The sequence below is a fragment of the Chrysemys picta genome, chromosome 20 (assembly GCF_011386835.1).
Source record: "Chrysemys picta bellii isolate R12L10 chromosome 20, ASM1138683v2, whole genome shotgun sequence".
NCBI classification, from domain to species: Eukaryota; Metazoa; Chordata; order Testudines; family Emydidae; genus Chrysemys; species Chrysemys picta.
In genome coordinates this window covers 22,344,041-22,364,209 of record NC_088810.1, presented here as the reverse complement: position 1 = coordinate 22,364,209, position 20,169 = coordinate 22,344,041, and the positions used below count along the sequence as shown (strand labels likewise).

Below are 20,169 nucleotides of genomic sequence, written 5' to 3'. Positions count from 1 at the left end.
GTGTGTGCATGTACACATGAGCACATGCGTGACACACAAACACGCGTGTGTGCATGCACATGCGCTGCAGAATGATCCAGAGTTTGCTTAGCAAATAGAACAAGGTGTGGGGGGGGTTCTTCTATTCCCCCCCCCCCAAATCATCCTGTTTTCTTTGAAACCAGACCCCAGGCCCATTGCCCCCACCACTCCACTTGTGCTTCATCGTCCTCAGAATGAGTCACCTGACAAAGGTGCCATGGTTTCGGGGCGTGAGTCATTTCCTTTGGCTTTTGCATTGTCTTATTTTCCCCTTCCACCTTTTCCATGGAAGATCCAGCCCCGTCTCTTCCTCAGAGAGGACTGTGGACAGCAGCAAACTCATTTGGCGTTGGGGGTACCCTCATGCCCCTGGATGTAATTCTCCGTGGCACCTCACCGGAGCGTGAAACGCCAGCACTTGGAACCAGCAGCGTCTCACACTCAGTTTGCACCAGTGCAAATGGCTGTGTATGGTCCAGTGTGCTGGGGAATCAGGCCTGTATGCTAGGAAGTGCATGGGGTAGGAGGCTGAAGGCGCTGTTGATACCCTGCTGGTGGACTATTCCTGCGACAAATCTGCTACAGACCATGGTGCTTATGTAAACAACCCCCCCATGCCAGCCGCCGTGCTCAGCCCAGCTGTGCGAGATTGGCTGACAGACTCTGGGCACGTCTACACTAGCAAAGAAGGGGCCTCCAGATCACCGAGTCTGCTAAACCATTGGAGCAAACATCTTGGGGCCAGAGCTAAGACAGGAGCCAAATTGCCCTGTCTCCTTGTGCCAGCCCCCTCCAGGGAGAGGGACATGGGGTTTGCATTTTGGGCGGTCTTTGCCCTAATATGCATCCCTGCTATGGGGCCAGAGGAACACACCCCCTCCCAACTTGACCACGCCCTCTCTCCTTTGGTCCTCCCACGCCCTGTTCCTGCTCCACCCCCAGCATAGCCCCTTCCGAGATGCTGCATGTGGGTGCAGGTGTCAAGGGCCTCGGGGCAACAATGAACTGGACCAACAGGTGTCGCCTTTGTCTGCACTCCAGCGCCCTCTGCTGCTGGCACCAGGGAACTTGCACCGGCCCTAGGGCTGGCGTGACTCCCTGGACCCCGCCCACGTGAGCTTGTCGAGTCAAAGCTGTGATCTTGTGGTGGGACTTTTTGCCGGACGCAGTCACGGGTTCCCAGTCAGACCCAGCACCATTGCCCCTAGGGGGGTCAGAATCCCCCAGAGCGCAGCCTGAAAAAAAACCCAGCTAGAAATTCCATCAGACCCCCTGACGCTGAGCGGTGAATACCCCCGACTTGCCCTTTGGTGGCTGGACTTTTGTGGACCATTCAGACCAAAAAACGGGGCCCGGAAAAATGTTTGCGTTACAGATAAGTGCGTTTCTGTGAACCAATGTGTACCGATTCCCAGAAAGAGGAAGCGGCGTCGCTATCTGCTTTAACCAAGATAATTTTAAAACATGAGCTGGTTATTTCTGCTTTTGCTCAGTTTGCATTTAACGAGCTCAGCTCACTTCCTGGTGTGAATCTGAAGGAATTACTGGCTTCAGTGCAGCGACTGATTCCCTTGCACCTTGGGCCTGCCTTGGAAAGCGGGAGGAGGGGTGGGGCCTGAGACCTTAGTCTATCCAGAGATGATAAAACTGCCTTATGACCTCACAGGGTGCATTAAAGATTGTGAAGTGCTCAGATAACAGAGTAATGGGGGGGCCATGTAAGTACCCAAGGTAGACAGGTAAAATGTTACTGCCTGGGCGTAGTAGAATTTTACCCCTTGTCCCAGCGTGAGTGACAACACAAGGTACAAGGCAAGGGGACGCCAGAGCCCTCTGCATTTTCACTGGTGTCACGGAGATCCAACGCGGCCCACTGTGGCTTTTTAGACATGCCTCTCCAAGCGTCGGCATCCGCAGCTGAACCCGGCCTCCTTCGCTGTGGGCCTGGGACGATCTGGGGACGCTCTCTGTACAGTGTAGGAAATCGGTATGAGGTGATGAGCTCTCTGGGCATATCTGTACCGAGCTGAGAACTCCATTTGGAAGGTGCAGCCTTTTCTCTGGTGTCCATTCGCATCCCTGTGGGACCAAAATTCCAGCAGAGCTGTAGTGGGCCAGGCAGAAGTGGACCAAGGCTGGAAATAGCAGGTTGTTAAATTGGGAGCGCTCGCCCATTAAAATAGAGTGGCTCGAAGCAACAGACTGGCTTCCAACCAGGAGAACTGGTTTAGAGGTTGCCTGGCATTGTCGGAAGGCTCAGATCCTCAAAGGCATCTGGTGCCAATGGGAGTTAGGCACCTAAATACCTGTGAGCATCAGGGGTCAAGTCACCTGGGATCGGGGGGTCTGGAACCACCTGAGGAGGGTGAGCAGGAAGCCACCTGACAAAGGGGGCTAAGTGTTACAAAAGGGCAGGAGCTGCCTTACTCAGGGCCTGTTCTTCTTCGGCTCAAGAGGAGCGAGAAGCCACCCAGTATGTAGGAGCTGGATGAGCCAGGGGACCCTGCCTACCTACCCGAGAACAGCTGGTCCCCCCCAGACTCCGCTGGGAAGGGTGAGTGAGCGGGGGGGGGCCCTGCGGGTTGGACGTGAGTGGTCTGTGGAAGCTGTACTCCCCTGTGCTTTCTCTGTTCACTGACAACGATGGGGTTAGAATCCAGGGCCCGGCGTGCGCCTCTGAGAGAGGTCAGTGGTCACCCCTTTGGGTGGGGTTCTGGCAGAGGGCGTGTTAAGCAATGGCAGATGGGTCAGCACTGAGCTAGGGGCTAGACCCTGGTCTGTGGGCTCCAGCCCTCAGCAGGGGGTGGTAGACAGGGGGTCTGTGCCCCAGGGCTGTGTTCAGACTCCAGAGGCTTAAATAATCCAGCGGCAGGGTTCTCTCCAGGGCCGGCTCCAGGCACCAGCTTACGAAGCAGGTGCTTGGGACGGCCACTCCGGAGAGGGGCGGCACGTCCACCTGTTCGGCGGCAATTCGGCGGACGGTCCCTCACTCCTGCTAGGAGCGAAGGACCTCCCGCCGCATTGCCGCCGCAAATCGCGATCGCGGCTTTTTTTGTTTGTTTGGCTGCTTGGGGCGGCCAAACCCCTGGAGCCGGCCCTGGTTCCCTCACAGCGATCTAGCAAGTGGCTGAGAGGGGCGCTCACCCGGGGCTGAGATATGACCTAATCCTGCTTTCTTTGCAAACCCCCAACTCCCACCACTTCCAGAATCGGGGCCGGCTGTGTTTCAAACAATAATTACTACTTTATTGGATGAAATCCTGTGTATTGTACACACACACACACACACACACCTCCACCCCCATTAGATTGCTCTACAGTTTTGATACTGCCGGAACCAAAACCAGTCCCCACTCTCGCTAGGATTTAGACACGTGCTTAACATTATGGAGAATCAGGACCAAAGTTTGCCATCCACAAGGGAGCAGCACCACGCTCAAGGCTGGGCAGCATAGTCCAGTGCCAGGCAGGGTATTAGGATTCCTGGGTTCTGTTTCCTCGCTCTGTTGCTGGCTTGATAGGCACGGTCACGTCGCCTTTCTGTGCCTCAGTTTCCTGTTCTAAAATGGGGCTGTTGATATGTACCCCCACTTGCAAAGCACCTTGAGATCTACAGGAGAAAAGCGCCGTGTAAGGGGTGAGATTGACTGTCACTTCCTTCCTTCATCAGGGGAAGATTTGGGGCAGGGTGGGAGTGGTGTACAGAGCTTTCTTCAGAAGTGACCAAAGCCTCTGTGGTTTCTCCATGTGTTGGCATCGCGCTGAGGGGCCAGGAGGCTCTGACATTGTGGGCTAGCTGGGCGGGGCCGCGCTATCAGCCGCTGTGTTCTGTTCAATCTAAGAGAAGCAAAATCCACATGAAAATGAGCTTGAAGGAAGCCAGGGAAGAGTTTAAAGGCTTCCACAGGCACTTCCCTTTCAGCACGCAGCTGCCCGTGACTTGTGGGTGCTGGGCACGGGATGGGAGCTGGCAAGAGAAGCAGAAAACCAGCCCTCCCGCCCAGGCCCAAGATTCTGGAATAATCGCACATCCCGCTCTCCAGGAGCCTGACTGGCTGGGGGCAGCTGTGGAGTTTGCATCAGGACAACTCATCTCTGGGCACCGCTCAGAGCCTCCCCGGTGACCTGCAAACTCCTCTGCGCTTTGAGCCCAGCTAGAACAGGCCTGAGAAGTTCTCATTCTCCTCTCACACCTGTTATCCCTGCTTTGGGCTGGTGGAAAGAAGAGCAGGTTCAGGCTCTCAGTGAGATGGCATGAGCAAAGACCCTGCGGGCAGGCAGACAACTCCCCCCTCCGCTCCCAAACCAGGAAGGGGTTAACCACTCAGCCCCACCTGCGGCCTCAGGTGTGCCAGAGCGGAGACTTCCTTGGAGGGTAGGAAAGGCTGCATCCCCTGCCCGCCAGGCAGCTGTGGGGAGACTGGTCTCCAGTGAGCCATGGAAGTGTTTTTCATTTTCTTTGGGCTGCTCTGGCTCTCTGGACGGGATGGGCTCCTTCAGTAGCCCAGCCGGAGGGCCGGGACCCTGCCCCAGCCAGCAAGACTGCTGTCACCCAGGGACTGACCTCCAAGGTAAGTCACCCAGGGTGTGATGGGGAGAGGCAGCCTTTGGCAACCCCCCCTTGCTAACTGGGGATTAATAACACCCAGCTCTTAATGAGCGATGGATGAAAAGTGCAAGTGTGTCATGGGGGAGGGTTAAAAACCTCTTAAATGCATCTGCTTAGCAGCTGCCCTTCATCCAGCCCTAGCTCCTAGCTGTCTCCAAGATGGAGACGTGCCCACAGGCTAGTCAAGTTGTCTAAGGTTTGGGTGGAGGGGATTTTGCTTTTGGGGAAGGAGTACGTGGGTGGGTGGGACAGGCATGGCAGGAGGAGAGAGTGCTGCAGGAAGTCAGAACTAAGCGTGAAGTTTTGCCATGGACATCGGGGGCCCAGGATTTCACTCTAGTTCTTGTAGCAGCTGATGGCCAGGGGCAATTCCATCAGTCCTGGTGCTCATTATTTTCAAAAAGTAAAACCAAGGAGCAGTGACTTCTTGCCTGGCTGGGGGAAGGATCTGGGTCAGAGAGAGCTGCTTCGTTTTCCTCCGTGGTTAGTGTCTCCTTTGCCTGCAGCGTCTCCGCATGGGTCTGATTCCACGCCTGCAATACAAAATACAGCCACGGTAGATGGATCTTCACCTGTGTGTTCGAATAAGCCAACCCACTGCTGCCTGCCTAGGGGGTGTTCTGAAATGCTTCCCAAATGTGAATGGATGGAGCCCTGTTGCATTCTTGCTAAGCATTGTTATTCCCGTGTGGGGAAACTGAGTCACACAGGTGTAGGGGCTGGCCTGGGGGTAGAGCCCGGCATAGAGCCCAGGTGTCTATCACTGAGCAATGTTTCAATCCACTTTTCTACTGGTGCAGGGCTGCTGGAATCAAGGGAGGTATGTGGGCATGAAACTGGATTAACACAGGGGCTGAATCAGGCCCTAAATTTGAAAAAAGGTTTAAGGCAATCTAGGAATGAAGACCCATTTGTGCGCAGGTCCTCACACTGAGGCTTTCTAAGCCGTGGGGTCATTGCATTAGAGACCCGTAAGTGGCGCTGTGGGGTGAGCGCTTTGAGATCTACAGATACAAGCTTCTTTCCAAAGCAGGGTCTGGATCACTTACTCCTCCATTTTACAGATGAGGAAACTGAGGCCTAGCGAGGTGACTGGCTCAGGGTCCGATAGAAAGCCTGGCAGGAACAGAAGGCGGGATTCCGGACTCTCAGCCTCCTGCCCTCTCTCTCTGCCCCCCCGTCCCCCCATTAGGCTGGGCCAGCTCAAAGAACGAGCCGGGTTCTAATCCAGGCGCGGATGGTCATTTGCTGGGTGGCAGGAGGGGGAGGGAAATAATTTCACCGGGGCGGGAAATATCTCTTAGGGACCTACCTCCGGATGGGGGATAACATGGGCTGCACTGTGAACCGCTTGATTGTCTTGTGAGTCAGAGTCTGCAATATAAAGCATTGGGCTGGTAATAAACCCACAAAGAAAAGCCACCCAGGAAAAGCAGGTGCTCCACACCCGTTCCTGCTCAGAGCAATCAGGGGGCTCGGCCACAGCTCCTCAAAGGGATTTGGGCAGCTAACTCCCATTGAAATCAGGCCAACGGGGGTCAGGCCCTTAAATACCTTGGGGCAGGGACGGTCTGTGTTGCCTGTGTTCGTACAGCTCCTAGCATCGTGGGGTCCTGGGCCATGGCTGAGGCTCCAGGTTCTGCTGCAATAGGTGTAACTAATACATGTTTGTAGGATTTAGCCCTAATTGTGCTGAGCCATGGAAACCGGCAATGCGCAATGAACAGAAAGTGCAAAAGAAGGGAAAGGAAAATAGACCATGATGGGGCAGAGGGGTAATCTTGTTTGCAGTGTTGTTGTAGCCATGTTGGTCCCAGGGTATTCGAGAGACCATCCCATTGGGAGTCCATGAGATTTGTGCTTCTAAATCACTCAGGTCCAGAGCCTTAAAGATGTATGGGTGCCTAAATCCTGGTGAAATCAGGCCATCGGTGGGAGTTAGGCCCTTAAATAATTTTGAGGTTCTGGCCTTGGGCACCCCCCGATCCTCACGACTCAGATACCCCAATGATGGGCACAGCATAGTGTGAATAGAACGGAAGGAGGGGAGTGAATCTTACCCGAGGATTCATCAATGGACCCGGCTCTGCTGCGGCTTTCTGAGGAACAAAACCAAAGGGCGGCGTTAAGTTAAATCACTGGGGGAATAAGTGTTTTTTTATGTTCTTCTGCATTCTCCAAAGAAAGTGAGGGTGACTGAGGGAGGCGGGGAGTGGGGGCGGGGGGCAAAGGGCTTTGGCAGGAGACTCTAAAGTGAAGTTTCAACCCTGACTCCCTTAATGAGCTGGCTAGTGTGTGAGTGCATCGTTGCTCTCTACTGGATGAAATCAAAACTACCCCATAGTGTCACAGACCCTACGCAGCTAGCCACTGATGGGGATTCTCCTGTAGCTCAGGTGGCAAGGGCCTGAGGTTTGGGAGCAGCAGGATCTAAAATCGGACCCTGCTGGGCCCACAGTGTGCAGCGTACGTCCCGAAGGGCTGTGGGTGCCTGCAGCAAGGTTGCTCTCTGGCGTAGCAATGTGCAATGGCATCGTATTGCACAGGGCCGTACAAGGTCATGCTGCACAGAGAATGCCACTGCACCTCAGCCCGGCTGGCCTCAACGTGCCAGTCCAGGTTTGTCTCCTTATCGGCCCCTCAAAAGAAGGACTGTCTGGTTTAAAACCAGGCAGCTGACCTGCCTAATTCAGAGTCACCTCCTGCCTGTCACTGAAGTTAACAGGGCAGTTGAGATCAGAACCGGGCCTGGAAATTCCAGGCCAACAGCCAAGCCACACCCCGCACCTCTCTCTGTGGTCTTCCTGTACGTGAAATACAGGGTGATCAACGCAATGACCATGAACGCCGGTGGGACCCAGTACTTGATCGAGCTGAAAGCCGAGGCTCCTACAAAGGGAAGAGAAGGAATGGAGTCACAGCCAGGGACAACTCTTTAGCTGGTGTCAATCCATACAGCTCCAGGGATGGCGACAGAGCCTGGTTGATTCAGAGCAGCCCGGAAAGGTCTCCGGTTAGTTCACTGCCATAAACCCGCTTGTCACTCTGCCCTGTGCCTTATATCACCGAGAGGGCTGGCCCTTAGGTGCAGCCTCTGCCCCCAAGGAGCTTACAGTCAAAGCAGATAAAGGGCAGGAAGGGAAACTGAGGCAAGGCAGGACGTGACTTTCCCAGTGGCGGGAGTAGAACTCAGGGCTCCTGAGTCCCAGGCCAGTGCTCTAACCAGTAGAGCTGTAGACCTATCTAGTGAACATGCTGAGCTGTGGGTGGGAATCAGATTATTAGGGCTTGAAGGGACCTCAGGAGGTCATCTAGTCCAACCCCCTGCTCAAAGCAGGACCAATCCCCAAATGGCCCCTCAAGGATTGAACTCACAACCCTGGGTTTAGCAGGCCAATGCTCAAACCACTGAGCTATTCCTCCCTCCTCCTTCTCTCTCCCCCCCCCCTCCCCCCCGAGTGCTTGCTCGCTTGGGGACACCGTGCTGGAATTCTTGCTCTCCGCACTGTGGATGGTGCAGGTGTAGTTCAGGAAGCCATTGGCCGGCTTCTGGGTGATGCGGAGAACGGGCTCTGTCGACAGAACGTGGCTCTTCCCAGGCTGGTGATGTCCTTTCCCGCATGGTGCAGGTCAAGGTGACGTTGCAGATCCCCTCCCCAGAGTGGATTGCAATCGCTGGCTTTGACAGCTGCCCTGCTGGGTTGACACAGGGACAACCATCATCCTTCACTTGCCAAGCACCTCACAAAGGGAAGTCAGGATCATCCTGCCCATTGCACAGATGGGGACGCTGAGGCATGGAGCAGGGAAGTGACTTGCCCACGGTCACCCAGCAGGCCAGTGGCAGAGCTGGGGCTAGAACTCCAGTCTTCAGAGTCCCAATCCAGTGCTCTAGGCACAGGTGTGGCAGATCCAACTGCAGTGTCTGCAAATGCAGCTGCCTGTAATTGCAGTCAGGGAGTAAATCCTACGACCTAATCTTTATGATCTGTATTGGGGTGGCCCAGAGCCCCAGTGCTAGGTGCTGTACAAACAGACCAAAGAGATGGCCTCTGCCCCAGAGAGCTTGCAGTCACCTCCATTTGCAGTTTGTGGGGGATGCTAAAGGTTAACATTTTGGAAGTCACCTAAGTGACTCGGACACATAAGCAGCTTTTGGGGGACTGATGCGCTTCGCCCTCATTGGCTTTCCAGGAGATCTAGACTCCCCAAATTTTCTTGGAAACTTGTACCCAGCGTGCCTAGAAGCGACACCGCACCAGCAGGACAGAGAGCTCCTTTCAAGAAACTGTAGCTTGGCTAATAAACCAGCCCTGGGGAAGGAAGGGTTAGTATTAAAGTCTGTGTTGAGTGGCGCTTTGGTGGGGAGGAGGGTACACGCTGCGTGGATGGACCTAGTTCTGGAATGGGGGAGATGCTGCTACTCTCTCTCTCTCTCTCTCTCTCTCTCAATACAGCTTCGTTTCTCCTTATCTTGGTCTTTGACCCAGGCTGTGTGCTGAGCAGAGGTTTTCCTTGAGCTGCTCTTGGCTCCTCCGATGCCTGTGTGGCTACAGTTACACCCAGTTCAAATTTCTGAGTCATTCAAACTATTTCCCAACCTGCTGGAATCTGCCACGTCCCCTTTGGCAAGAAATCCCTAGGTTCATCCGAGTGGATTCACTCATGGGTAACAGCTCAGCGAGGGGAGTGGGGGCTTGCCCTGAAGGCAGTTGGCAGAGCTCTCTGCCCAAGACTTACTGGTTTTGTGCCCAGGGGTGTCCTGTACTGGGATGAGAACTGTTGTGTTGGGCGTTGTGGGTCCTCCTGTGGAGGTGGTTGTGTTTGTAGTGCCCCATGTTGCATTTCGGTCTGTTCTCTCTGCTGTCCAGGTGAAGTAGCTCGCGGTTCCTCCGACAGGCCCACTTTGCCCCGGGTCCTTGGACGATTGTCCTTGTTCTGCTGCTCTGGCAACTGCAAAAATTGCAACAGGTTTTATTTTTAAATGAAAAATGGCACATTAGCACTTCATAGACACAGCACTTGTGTGCTGTTTCTTCAATGCCTACATGAGTGGGGTGCTAGTCCATGAACAGGGCTCCCAGGTACTACAACAATACAGATAATTAATATTAATTGCCAACCCAAGCACTTAAAAACCAGGAGGCAAGCTCCCAAAAATCAACACAACTTATTTAAATCTCATATTTTTCAGCTAGTAATTAACTTACAATTCTCTCTGTTTGCCTCCTGATTTCTGGGCCTCTAAGGTGCAATTGCTTTATGTTTTCAAGCTTTTCGCTTTCTAACCCTGCAGGCTAGAAATATGTTGTGTGACAAAGTTCCTCCTCTATCTTGGTGGGTCCTGCGCTTATTGGTGGACTTTCTTGCCTCAGAGATTCACCATGTGGGTTGGGGAACGGCCCAGAGACCTTCCCCTCTGGGAGAACCCACAGTCCAGGTCAATTGGGAGGTTTGGGGGGAACCCGGCCCTCTACTCCGGGTTCCAGCCCAGGGCCCTGTGGACTGCAGCTGTCTATATAGTGCCTCCTGTAACAGCTGCATGACAGCTACAATTCCCTGGGCTACTTCCCCATGGCCTCCTCCAAACACCTTCCTTATTCTCACCACAGGACCTTCCTCCTGGTGTCTGATAACGCTTGTGCTCCTCAGTCCTCCAGCAACACACCCTCCCACTCTCAGCTCCTTGCACCTTTTACTCCCAGCTCCTCACACTCACACCACAAACTGAAGTGAGCTCCTTTTAAAACCCAGGTGCCCTGATTAGCCTGCCTTAATTGATTCTAGCAGCTTCTTCTTAATTGGCTCCAGGTGTCCTAATTAGCCTGCCTGCCTTAACTGGTTCTAGCAGGTTCCTGTTTACTCTAGTGCAGCCCCTGCTCTGGTCACTCAGGGAACAGAAAACTACTCATCCAGTGACCAATATATTTGCCCTCTACCAGACTCCTGTACCCCACTGGTCTGGGTCTGTCACAGTGGTTTGTTTGTTTGTTAAACAAATAAAGGAAGTGGAGATTATTATCTAATCACAGGATTCCAGGAGCAGGTGCTTTGAAAAACAACAAACATTGTGAACAGAGCTGGGCAAAAATATGTCAGTGAATGGTAAATTTGCCCCCCAACATTTTTTTTTTCAGGGAACCAAAACTATTTGCAAATTTGGGTCGAATTCAGCAAATAGTTTGTACAGGAAAAAAATAATTTCTTTTTTGGAGGGTGTGATGGGGAAATGTCAAATCAAACCATGTTGATTCAAATCAACATTTTCAAAACATTTCATTTGACCCAAACTAATTTTTTGTTTGTTTGTTTCAGCGAGGGGAAGAACAACAACAAAAATATTCAGTTTTGGTTCAAAACGAACTGACTTTTTAGATTTTTGGTTTGGTCACTGAACGGAAAAAATCAGTTATTTGCCCAGCTCCAATTGTGAGACTCACGATACAATCACAAGAGTTGGCAATACTGGGACTAATTCAGACCTGGCCTATGTCGGTGCTGCTCCAACCAGGAGTGGCTCCAGGCACCCGTGCAGCAAGTGCATACCTGGGGCGGCAAGCTGCGGCGGGCGCCCTGCCGGTCACTGTGAGGGCGGCAGTCAGGCTGTCTTCGGCGGCGTGCCTGTGGGAGGTCCGCTGGTCCCGCGGCTTAGGCGGCAATTCGGCGGCAGGTACGCCGAAGCCGCGGGACTGGCAGATCACCTGCAGAAACGCCGTCGAATCTGCGTGACCCCCCGCAGGCATGCCGCCGAAGCGGCCTGACTGCCGTGCTTGGGGCGGCAAAAAAACATAGAGCCACCCCTGGCTCCAACTGAGATCAATGAAACTGTATCAGCTAACGTCCGCTCTGCCTTTACCCCTCTCCCTTCTGCGTAAAATACACGTTGCCATTCAGCAGGCCAGATTCATTCTGATCGCTGACGAGAGTGTGCAGGAGACCACAGTTTTCATTGCCTTGGCGTGTACACAGGTCTGTCCAGGGCAAATTGTTCTGGCTACAGACACAGCTGATTGTGCGGCTACCCCTTCTGATAGAGGCACAAATAAGGGCTTGTAGAAGCTCAGATCCCACTTGAAGGGCCCTTGAAGGACACAGGAAGTCGTTCATCAATCATTCACATTTTTCCATCCCTGTGGCAATGGTGATCCAACATCCGGTGTCTCAATATACAAAGACATCCAACTCTGTGTTTGCCAAGATGCTCTTATGACATGTTCTTCAAGACTGTCCACATGGTGGGCGTTTGCCCAGTGACTTGTCAAGGGCTAGATTGAGGGGCAAGCAGTTGAGGTCTCTGGGGGTCTCCTTTTCTTTCTCACTCTGGACGTACGACACTGCTGCCAACTTCCTTACTGCAGAAATTGCAGCTTGTCCATCAGTCTCTGAAGGATCTCTGAAGTGGTATGCTCCCTTCGTGCTGACAATATTAAACACAGATTTTCCCCCCTCAATACCAGACAGGGATGACACAGAGTCACATCCTTTGAATGCGTGTGCAGCCAGGAAGTACGTTGCAGAAGTCAGGAGTGAGTGTGTCGCAGATTGCATGCATGGAGACAGAGGGATGCTTGTCAGTTGTGCTTATCTGGCCCCCATCGCTGTAGGTTGTGCCTCGCAATCCTTAACATAGTTATCCTTGCAACACCCCTGTGAGGCAGGGCAGAGCTATTATCCTCATTGTACACATGGGGAAACTGAGGCACAGAGCCTGGTGGCCCAATGGGCAGTGGCGCTGTAACGTTTTTTATAGTGGGGGTGCTGAAAGCCAGCAAAATGATCCCAAAACGCTTTACCTCGCGCCCCCACCCCTCAGAGTGGGGGTTGGGAGCAGGGACATGTCTCCAGGAGGTGGAGACACAGACGGGGTAAAGGGGCCGAGGCTGGGGCCATGGCTGGGGGCAGGCGCGGGGCCAGTAGCGGAGTCCTGCATGCAGAGCTGGCAGCCGGGACCCTGGGCACGGGGCCAGTAGCCAGGACCCCCCATAAAACCTGGGGGTGCTGCAGCAGCCCTCCACCCCTACTGCCCATGCCAATGGGCGTTAGATACCGAAATACCTCGGAGGATCAGAGTCTAAGTGACTTGCCCAAAGTCCTGCAGCAAGTCTGTGGTAGAGCAGTAGGGTGACCAGACAGCAAGTGTGAAAAATCAGGACGGGGGTGGGGGGTAATAAAAGCCTATATAAGAAAAAGACCCAAAAATTGGGACTGTCCCTATAAAATTGGGACATCTGATCACCCTGTAGAGCAGGCACTTGAATCCTCTTGTAGCTAGGCCAGTATTTCTCAACCTTTTTGATACCAGGGACTGGTTGCTGCCTTCTTAACCTGCGTCAGAGAGATCTCAGGGACCGGTGCCAGTCCACAGACTGGTCATTGAGAAACACTCTCCTAGGCTACCTGCTAGATGAGATCCCCGGGAGAGTGCGGAGGAGTTACCAGCTGCTGCGGTGTTGGTATGGGCGTTACTCTGTCTCCAACCCCCTCTCTTGGCCCCAGTCCTGTGCAATCCATCCACCTACCTACTCAATCTAATCTAACATGGGACAGGACCGGCTGGTCCTGATCCTGTGAGCTGGTGCATGCGCTAATCTCTTTGGGCCTGGGCACACTAGGATGAAAAGAGTTTTCTTTAAAACGTGTTCGAAAATGCCCCCATTTAATCCTGGTGTGCACAGGCCCCTAGTAGAAATGAATCGGAATGCGAGACTGAAAGCCTTGATTGTCACTGCTCAGAAATATTCCAGATGCTCCGTGCAGAGAGATGGTTGCATACAAAAGGAAGGGGGAGTGGGTGATTAACATGCACAGTCCGGAGTAACCAGGTCAGGCTGAGACTAACAGATTGATGGGCCTCTCTCTTATCCCAAGTATCAGGGGGTAGCCGGGTTAGTCTGTAACCACAAAAACAACCAGGAGTCCGGTGGCACCTTAAAAACAAACGGATTTATTTGAGCATACGCTTTCGTGGGGGAAAAACCCACTTCTTCTGATGCACGTCTTAAACCCACTTCTTCAGATGCATGTCTTAAACCCACTTCTTCTTTTATCCCAGTGTCAATCAGAGGTGACTCCATAAAAGGCACTCATGGGTGCAAATGGAGAAGTAGCTGCAGAAAGCTGGTCTGAGTGGAGAATTGGGCCCTGCATCTGTTCCCAGGATCTGAGAAATCCCCCCTGCCCCCCCCCCCCCCCCCAGTCTAAGGGAATATTATCCAGAAGCTTTTCTGCGGAGCTCATCCCTGCAGGGGCTAAGCCTTTGCATATGAAGTGCTAATATTCCTTTAAAGACATGGTAATGCCAGGCAATCTGGGGGTCTGCATTGCAAAGCAGGGAGGTTTGAAAGAATTGCCTGTATTCATTAGCTTCCCATTCAAGCGGATGCCTCATGCAGGTTTCTGACATTCCCTCGCCCCTTGGGATAGTAACCAGCTCTAAGGCTCTGGTTCTCGGGGCTGCGGACCCCCAGGGAGCCGCAGTCTAGGCCTAAGATTTCCAAAGGGGTCTGCGCCTCCCTTTGACATGTTTTAGAGGTCTACAAATGAAAGAAGGTTGAAAACCACTGTTCTAAGGGACAGAACATCACGGCACCCATCTTTGAGCCTGAACTCCGTTTCCCGCACCCCCATAGGTGAAAACAGGGGTTACAGTCTGCCTGGGAACTCTACATTTCCACCTGTCCTGCAGGAGAAAAGAGCCGTTTGGATGGGAACTCGGGACTTGAGCATCAAGCCTGGTGCTGGAGGGATGGGCATGCCAAGGACCATGGGCTTTGGGGTGCATTTGACTGGCTGACCAGCTCTCTGATCTATAACGGTGTCCCGCCCTCAAAGCACACGCAGCCAAGCAATGGTCTACACCGAGTGTCTGGTTGGCTGTGCGTGGGCCGTTGTGGGCGGAGCTCTTTGGGAAGCTGAGAACACGTGTCTCGATCGGTCCCCTGGGAGCCATCTTGGCGGCATCAAGTGGGTATCACTGTAATTCCGACCCCTGCGAGCGTCCCGTAATGAGCCCGCAACAGAGGGCGAGGAGATGAGATTCCTACTCGCTCAAAGGGCAGATACAAGCGGGCAACAATTCGGAGTCATTAAAGGAACGTAGTGACGCTAATGACCCAGCTTGACCTCACCCGACGGTGCAGCTGCAAGCTAAGGCTCTGTCTTAGCTCCCCCCTCCGCCCCAAAGGCCCTCCCCAGGGGTCGGGGCAGGGTGTACATACTAACCCTGACTACCTGCCTTGTGCCTGCTCTCCCCTAGGAGAGCGATCTCGATGTGAAAACCCATCCGACCGCAGCAGTGAAGGCAAAGCCTATGGAATGTGGAGCAACGGGGTGACCCTGGAGAGTCCAGGCCGGGGGGCTGGCGGGGGGGAGGGAGGGCTGGTCCCGTCCTATGTCAGTCCTGCTTGGGCACGGGACTGGCGTATCTGGCTTGTGACTTGTGCCCCAGGCTGTGTGCTCTCTCCCTGCTGTTTGAGGGAACCAGGACTTTGTGCCTGTCTGACAAAATCCTTGGTGCCCCTCTGTTTACAATTCCTCATCTTCAGCCAGGTCCAACACTTCCTTTTTGATCAACCAAAGCGAGCACCAGAGCGCCTCCGTGGGAATTAGAATCAAGGCCTGTAAGCTGGATTAACCTCTCCACTGCCGCCACAGCACCAACGGACGCTCTCTGCAGCTTAGCGAGCGCAGCGGCCCCCTAGGAGGGACCGACCACATCTCTGACTGACAGGAAGCGCCTGTTGGGTGAAGCAGCTGTTGCCCAACACCTGCTCGAGCAACCCTCCTAGAAGCACAGCGCTGAAGTGATGTTGAGCAACGCTTCCCCCAGAGCTCATGCGAAAACAAGGGGAGCATCGAGCGGTTACTTTGCTGCCTCACGGTGACGGATGGAAACAGCAGGACCCCGAGCCGCCTCAAACTGACCCTCCCAGGCGGTTGGGAAACTCGCCCGCTGCCCCCGACTCAGCTCTGCGAGCGTGCAGCGATATCTAGAATGTCGGCGCATAGCCAGGGATGGATCAGCGTCCGTGAGAAACAGGCCCGAGGTCAGGGGATGGAAATCAGTGGCAGGGAGACTTAAAGCAAAGTGGTTGTTTATTTGTGTAACCGTCCCATTTAGGATTCCCAGCCACGGAGCAGGACCCCGTGGCGCCAGGTGCTGTACAAATACGCAGCAAGCAAAGACAAGCCCATTCAAGGGCTGACAATCAAATTACAGATAAGAGACGGGGAGCACCAGGAAACAGTGAGACAACAGCCATCACCCTGATAGGCTGGGGTCTCCGCTCACCAGCAGCCTAACCATTGTCCTGCTCTTTGTATAGGCATCCCGGCAAAGGAGACGTGTAGGCCAAGTGGCAGGAAATGTTGTCTGAGTTTTTCACTCTGATTAGCTAATTCGGAATAAAAGAGCAGCCAACACACAAACTCTTCATTCACCCTGCGTTAGCTGCATAGGTTCAACCCCAGACTGCTCTCTAGGCTTGAACTCGCGCTGCTAACCCAAGTTAGACGCCGAGCTGCCTTATCTCCACTGCTGTTTGAACCCGGTTTAGCTAACCTGAGTTAAACTCACACTTCTTTTTGTAGCGTAGACGTGCCCCAGTGTAGCCAATCTGTGAACTCGCTGCTGCAGGAGAACCCAATACTCTGGATTATACAAAGGGCTAACGCTGGATAATTAACCAACAGAGACACTTGTCATTTTCTGTGCTAAAAGACTAATTCAATCTTGTTTTAAGGCATCAGTTTATGGCTCTCGGGGTCAGAAAAGAAATCCCAGTAGCCAACCACACCTACAGCTTTGCCCAGCTGTATTATGGGGAGTTTGCAAATTCTTCTACGGCATCGTGCAGAGGAAGGACCCCGGGTGTGGGGGACCAGTGGCAGAGCACCACTTGTACGGTGTTCCTGGACCTTGTCCAGGGTAGGGTTACCAGAAAGCAAGTGTGAAAAAACGGGACAGAGGGTGGGGGGTAATAGGCACCTATATAAGAAAAAGTCCCCCAAAAGGGGACTGTCCCTTTAAAAATGGGACATCTGGTCACCCTAGCCCAGGGTCACAAACCAGTCAGTGACCAAGTTGAGACCATCACTTAGCGCCTTACTGTGACTACTGGACCACACTCCGTCCTATCCCACACCGACCAGTGGAGCTCTGTAGCCCAGTTTCCAACTCCCCTCTTTCTAATGATTAGACGACCTGCCCTTCCCAGAGCTGGGACTTGGAAGCCAGGAGTCCTGCTTCCATTCCCCTGCCCTAGCCACTAAGCCAGATTCACCCTCCGGGGGTTTTGCTTTCGCCTGATGCTCTGTTATGTTATAAAAGCCCCCTAGCCTTGCAGAGGCTGTGAGCGTCAGCTACATCCGTAAGCACAGATCTCTCCTCTCGCAGGTGCAGCCAGGGCCACTGAAGCCCACTAGAAATAAAACAGTCACCGATCCTCACCCCCAATCCCTGACTCTGGACTCACCGGTTCCAGCACACAGCACCGAGATCCAAACCCACCACACGCTTCTTTCTTTTGGCACCATTCTCTGAAACTCAACCACATGCAGCTGAATTCGCAAGCGCTTCCTTCTCCACCTTCCTCTTGGGGAATTAAACAATGTGCAAGAAATCCATGTAGCAATCTGGGTGATGAATAAGAACCAAGTGGCGTTCTGGGCTTCTGGTTTAAAGCTGGAGCGGATGGTTTGAAAAAGGTGTCTTTATTCAATGGCAATGTCTCAGTGACTGTGTTTATCACAGTAGTGCTGAAGGACCTGCTGAAAGCAAGGGAGGGCAGGGTGCTTGGAGCTGTACAAACACAGGGTGGCAGACAGTTCCTGTCCTGAAAATCTTATAATCTAAATACAGGTTTCAGAGTAGCAGCCGTGTTAGTCTGTATCCGCAAAAAGAAGAACAGGAGTACTTGTGGCACCTTAGAGACTAACAAATTTATTCGAGCATAAGCTTTCGTGGACTACAGCCCACTTCTTCGGATGCATATAGAATGGAACCTAAATAATCTAAATAGACAACACAACAGGGGTGGGGGCTAAAACATTCCAACAGCGATCAGGGTGATGGGGGTACATGTCATGTTGGTCCTCCCATTTTGGGGGGAGTGGGGTTTAGTAGTTCCATTAGCTAAATGGAAAGACGTGGGACGGGAGAGGGTGGGGTGAACAGAGCAGGGAGAAGAGGGATGAGGGGAAGGAGGGATGGACGTGGAGCTGCCTGGTAATAATTCATGAATACAGCTGCCCCTTTGTGATCCGAGCGGCTAGTCAGATTTCAGGGCCCCTGGGGCTGTGCCGGTGGGAAGTAGAAAGTGATGGAGTCTGGTATCTTGTCTGATGCTGTCTTGTTTGTTTTGTTACAGGGAAATGCAGGAGGAACCAAGAACGAAAGGGGCAATTTCTGAGCTCACAGCCCCAAGTCGCTGTAGCCAACACCAGCCCCAAAAGCTGTCCAGCTTTCTCCAGGGTGTGTCTGTGCTCTCGGGCTACGGCTTGGCTTTCTGGCTTCTTGCCTCCGCCTTGCTGCTGTGTGTGATTTTACACACACCTGCTCCCCACTCAAGCCAGACTCCTGGGTGGGATCAAAACCCCCTTTCCCCTTGCCGGGGGAGGGAGGCGGTTCTGATTAACCCAGCCTGACAGTTCTGTTAATTGAAGGGTGCGTTCATGCCCAGTCTCAGAGCCCACGACCATCAAAGCAGTCACCAGGGCCCCTAGCATAACACTGCTGTACACTGGCCTGGTGACTGGGATGTTACTGTATGAATAGATTGGGTTAACTCAACAGCGGGCTGACTGGGGAAACAGGCAGGACGGAAGGAGCGGCTCCGGGTAAGCGCCCGCTTGGCCAGCACTTGAGTTGGCAAAGGACAGCACCGGACCTATGGGCTCTCAGGGCTTCGGCTCAGCCTACAGGGTCTGTCTTGAAAGTCCAAAGGCCGGGAACACCGAAGAACAAAAGAACTAGAGCAGGATTTAAAAGAGACCCGCTCAAGTGTGTGTATGCAGGGGGCCAAACGGGGGGTGGGTATTTGTTTGAGAGAACCAAATTGGGACATGACCCTGCTGGGCCTGCCTAGGTCGCTAGCAGGGGATGGTGAGACTGTAGGGGAGGAGCTGGCTGGAGACTGTCTTTAAAAGTCCTCTCTCTCTAAAAGCTTTGTTCCTACTGCGAAGATAACTAGCGCTGTTGTCTGCAGAAGGCTGTCTGGTTGCTGTACACCGGTCACAGATTCCCAAAGAGAAGAACTGCCCATGCCAAACCTGGTCACACCTTCAGGATGCCGGGGGGGGGGGGGGGGAGTGGGGAAGGGAAAGGGATGGGGGGATGTAGCCCAGGGCTCAGGGTAGGCTTGGGAGAATTGTGGCGTTGCGTGCCAGGAGAAGTAAAGGCAGGAGGGCTGACGCCTGAGAGGATGCACGCAGAGATCATGTTACCCGCACAAAATTCTCTGTTACTCACACTCTAGGGCACCCACCTGTACCCTGTTCCTAGAGCTCAGGGGTCACCCAGCAGGTTTGCAGGACCTTTTACCGATGAAAGAGCCTTACACAGTAATATCCTTATCCTTATTTATTAACAATCCCACAAACAGACGCACACGCTACACACACCGTGCTCACCGCTCCCAATAAGACAGATGAACTTTTCCCTGCGGGCCAGTCAGGAGCGGGTCCATCTGGGGGACTCCAGTCTCTGCACCGTGTCATTGGCAGAGTGTTGAGGTCTGGCCGCTCTGATCTTTGGGGCTGTGTCTTGGAGTTGGTTCCCAAAGAACTTCCTTTTGGACCCCAGTTTATATAGTGAAATTTGAGTCCTGTTTAGCTACAGCTTAACCAATCATTTTATTAAGTTTTACTAACCAATCCTAACACCGTGTAACAAAATTCTTTAACCAATCCTACCCCACTACCTTAATTAATTTATACCCAGCAAAATTAATTATGTAACAGACAGAAAAAAATTAAAGAACCAGACAGAGACCATACAGATAAACAATAGGGAAGGGACCATAATGACAAAACAATGAAGAAATGAGGCTTTCACAACCACAACTGGTGATAAGTGATTTTTTGACAGACAGACGCTATCAAACTAAGTTTTCTTAAAGAACCAGATCTTAAAATGGTTAATCTGGTGATAGTGGGGGCCATTAGGACGGGGTCTCCTTTTTAACAGCCGGATATAACATTGTTTTAATGTAATTTAGATGGAATGTGAGGATGTGACTTCCTGCTTCTCAGTTAATGGCCGCTGCTCTTTCAATCTAGCTGCAGACGAAGGCCTTATCGTTACACCCAGAGGGGAAGAGGTGCAGACCGAGTAACAAGGGGGAGGTGTGGAGGCGGGAGAGGTGAAGACTTAGCCCGGGACATTTGAGCAATCAGCATAGAGCACTTATATGGCTCCATCCCCAGGTTTCCGAGTGCTTCACAATCCCCAGTGTAGTTAACCTCCCAGCACCCCTGGGAGGTAGGGCTATATACACACGACATAGATAGGGGAACTGAGGCAGAGGCTACATGACTTGCCC

The 20,169-nt window shown here is 53.0% G+C and overlaps 1 protein-coding gene across 3 annotated transcripts; it reads right to left on the bottom strand.

Annotated features, from left to right (window-relative positions):
• Positions 1-3,241: 3,241 nt before the first annotated feature.
• On the bottom strand, positions 3,242-17,340 carry LOC122172830 (uncharacterized). 3 transcript variants are annotated; one of them, XM_042845978.2, is made up of 7 exons: positions 17,104-17,309; positions 9,371-9,583; positions 7,418-7,519; positions 6,691-6,729; positions 5,943-6,004; positions 5,062-5,163; positions 3,242-3,858 (listed from the first exon to the last, which is right to left on the bottom strand). In XM_042845978.2, exons 1-7 carry the CDS (start codon positions 17,162-17,164, stop codon positions 3,814-3,816), a joined length of 624 nt encoding a protein of 207 aa, XP_042701912.2. In that variant the 5' UTR covers positions 17,165-17,309; the 3' UTR covers positions 3,242-3,813. The 3 variants fall into 3 exon arrangements, with proteins under 3 accessions (XP_042701912.2, XP_065430734.1, XP_065430733.1); XM_065574662.1 differs by lacking the exon at positions 3,242-3,858 and having other exon boundaries at positions 4,872-5,163; positions 17,104-17,340; XM_065574661.1 differs by lacking the exons at positions 3,242-3,858; positions 7,418-7,519 and having other exon boundaries at positions 4,872-5,163.
• Positions 17,341-20,169: the final 2,829 nt, after the last annotated feature.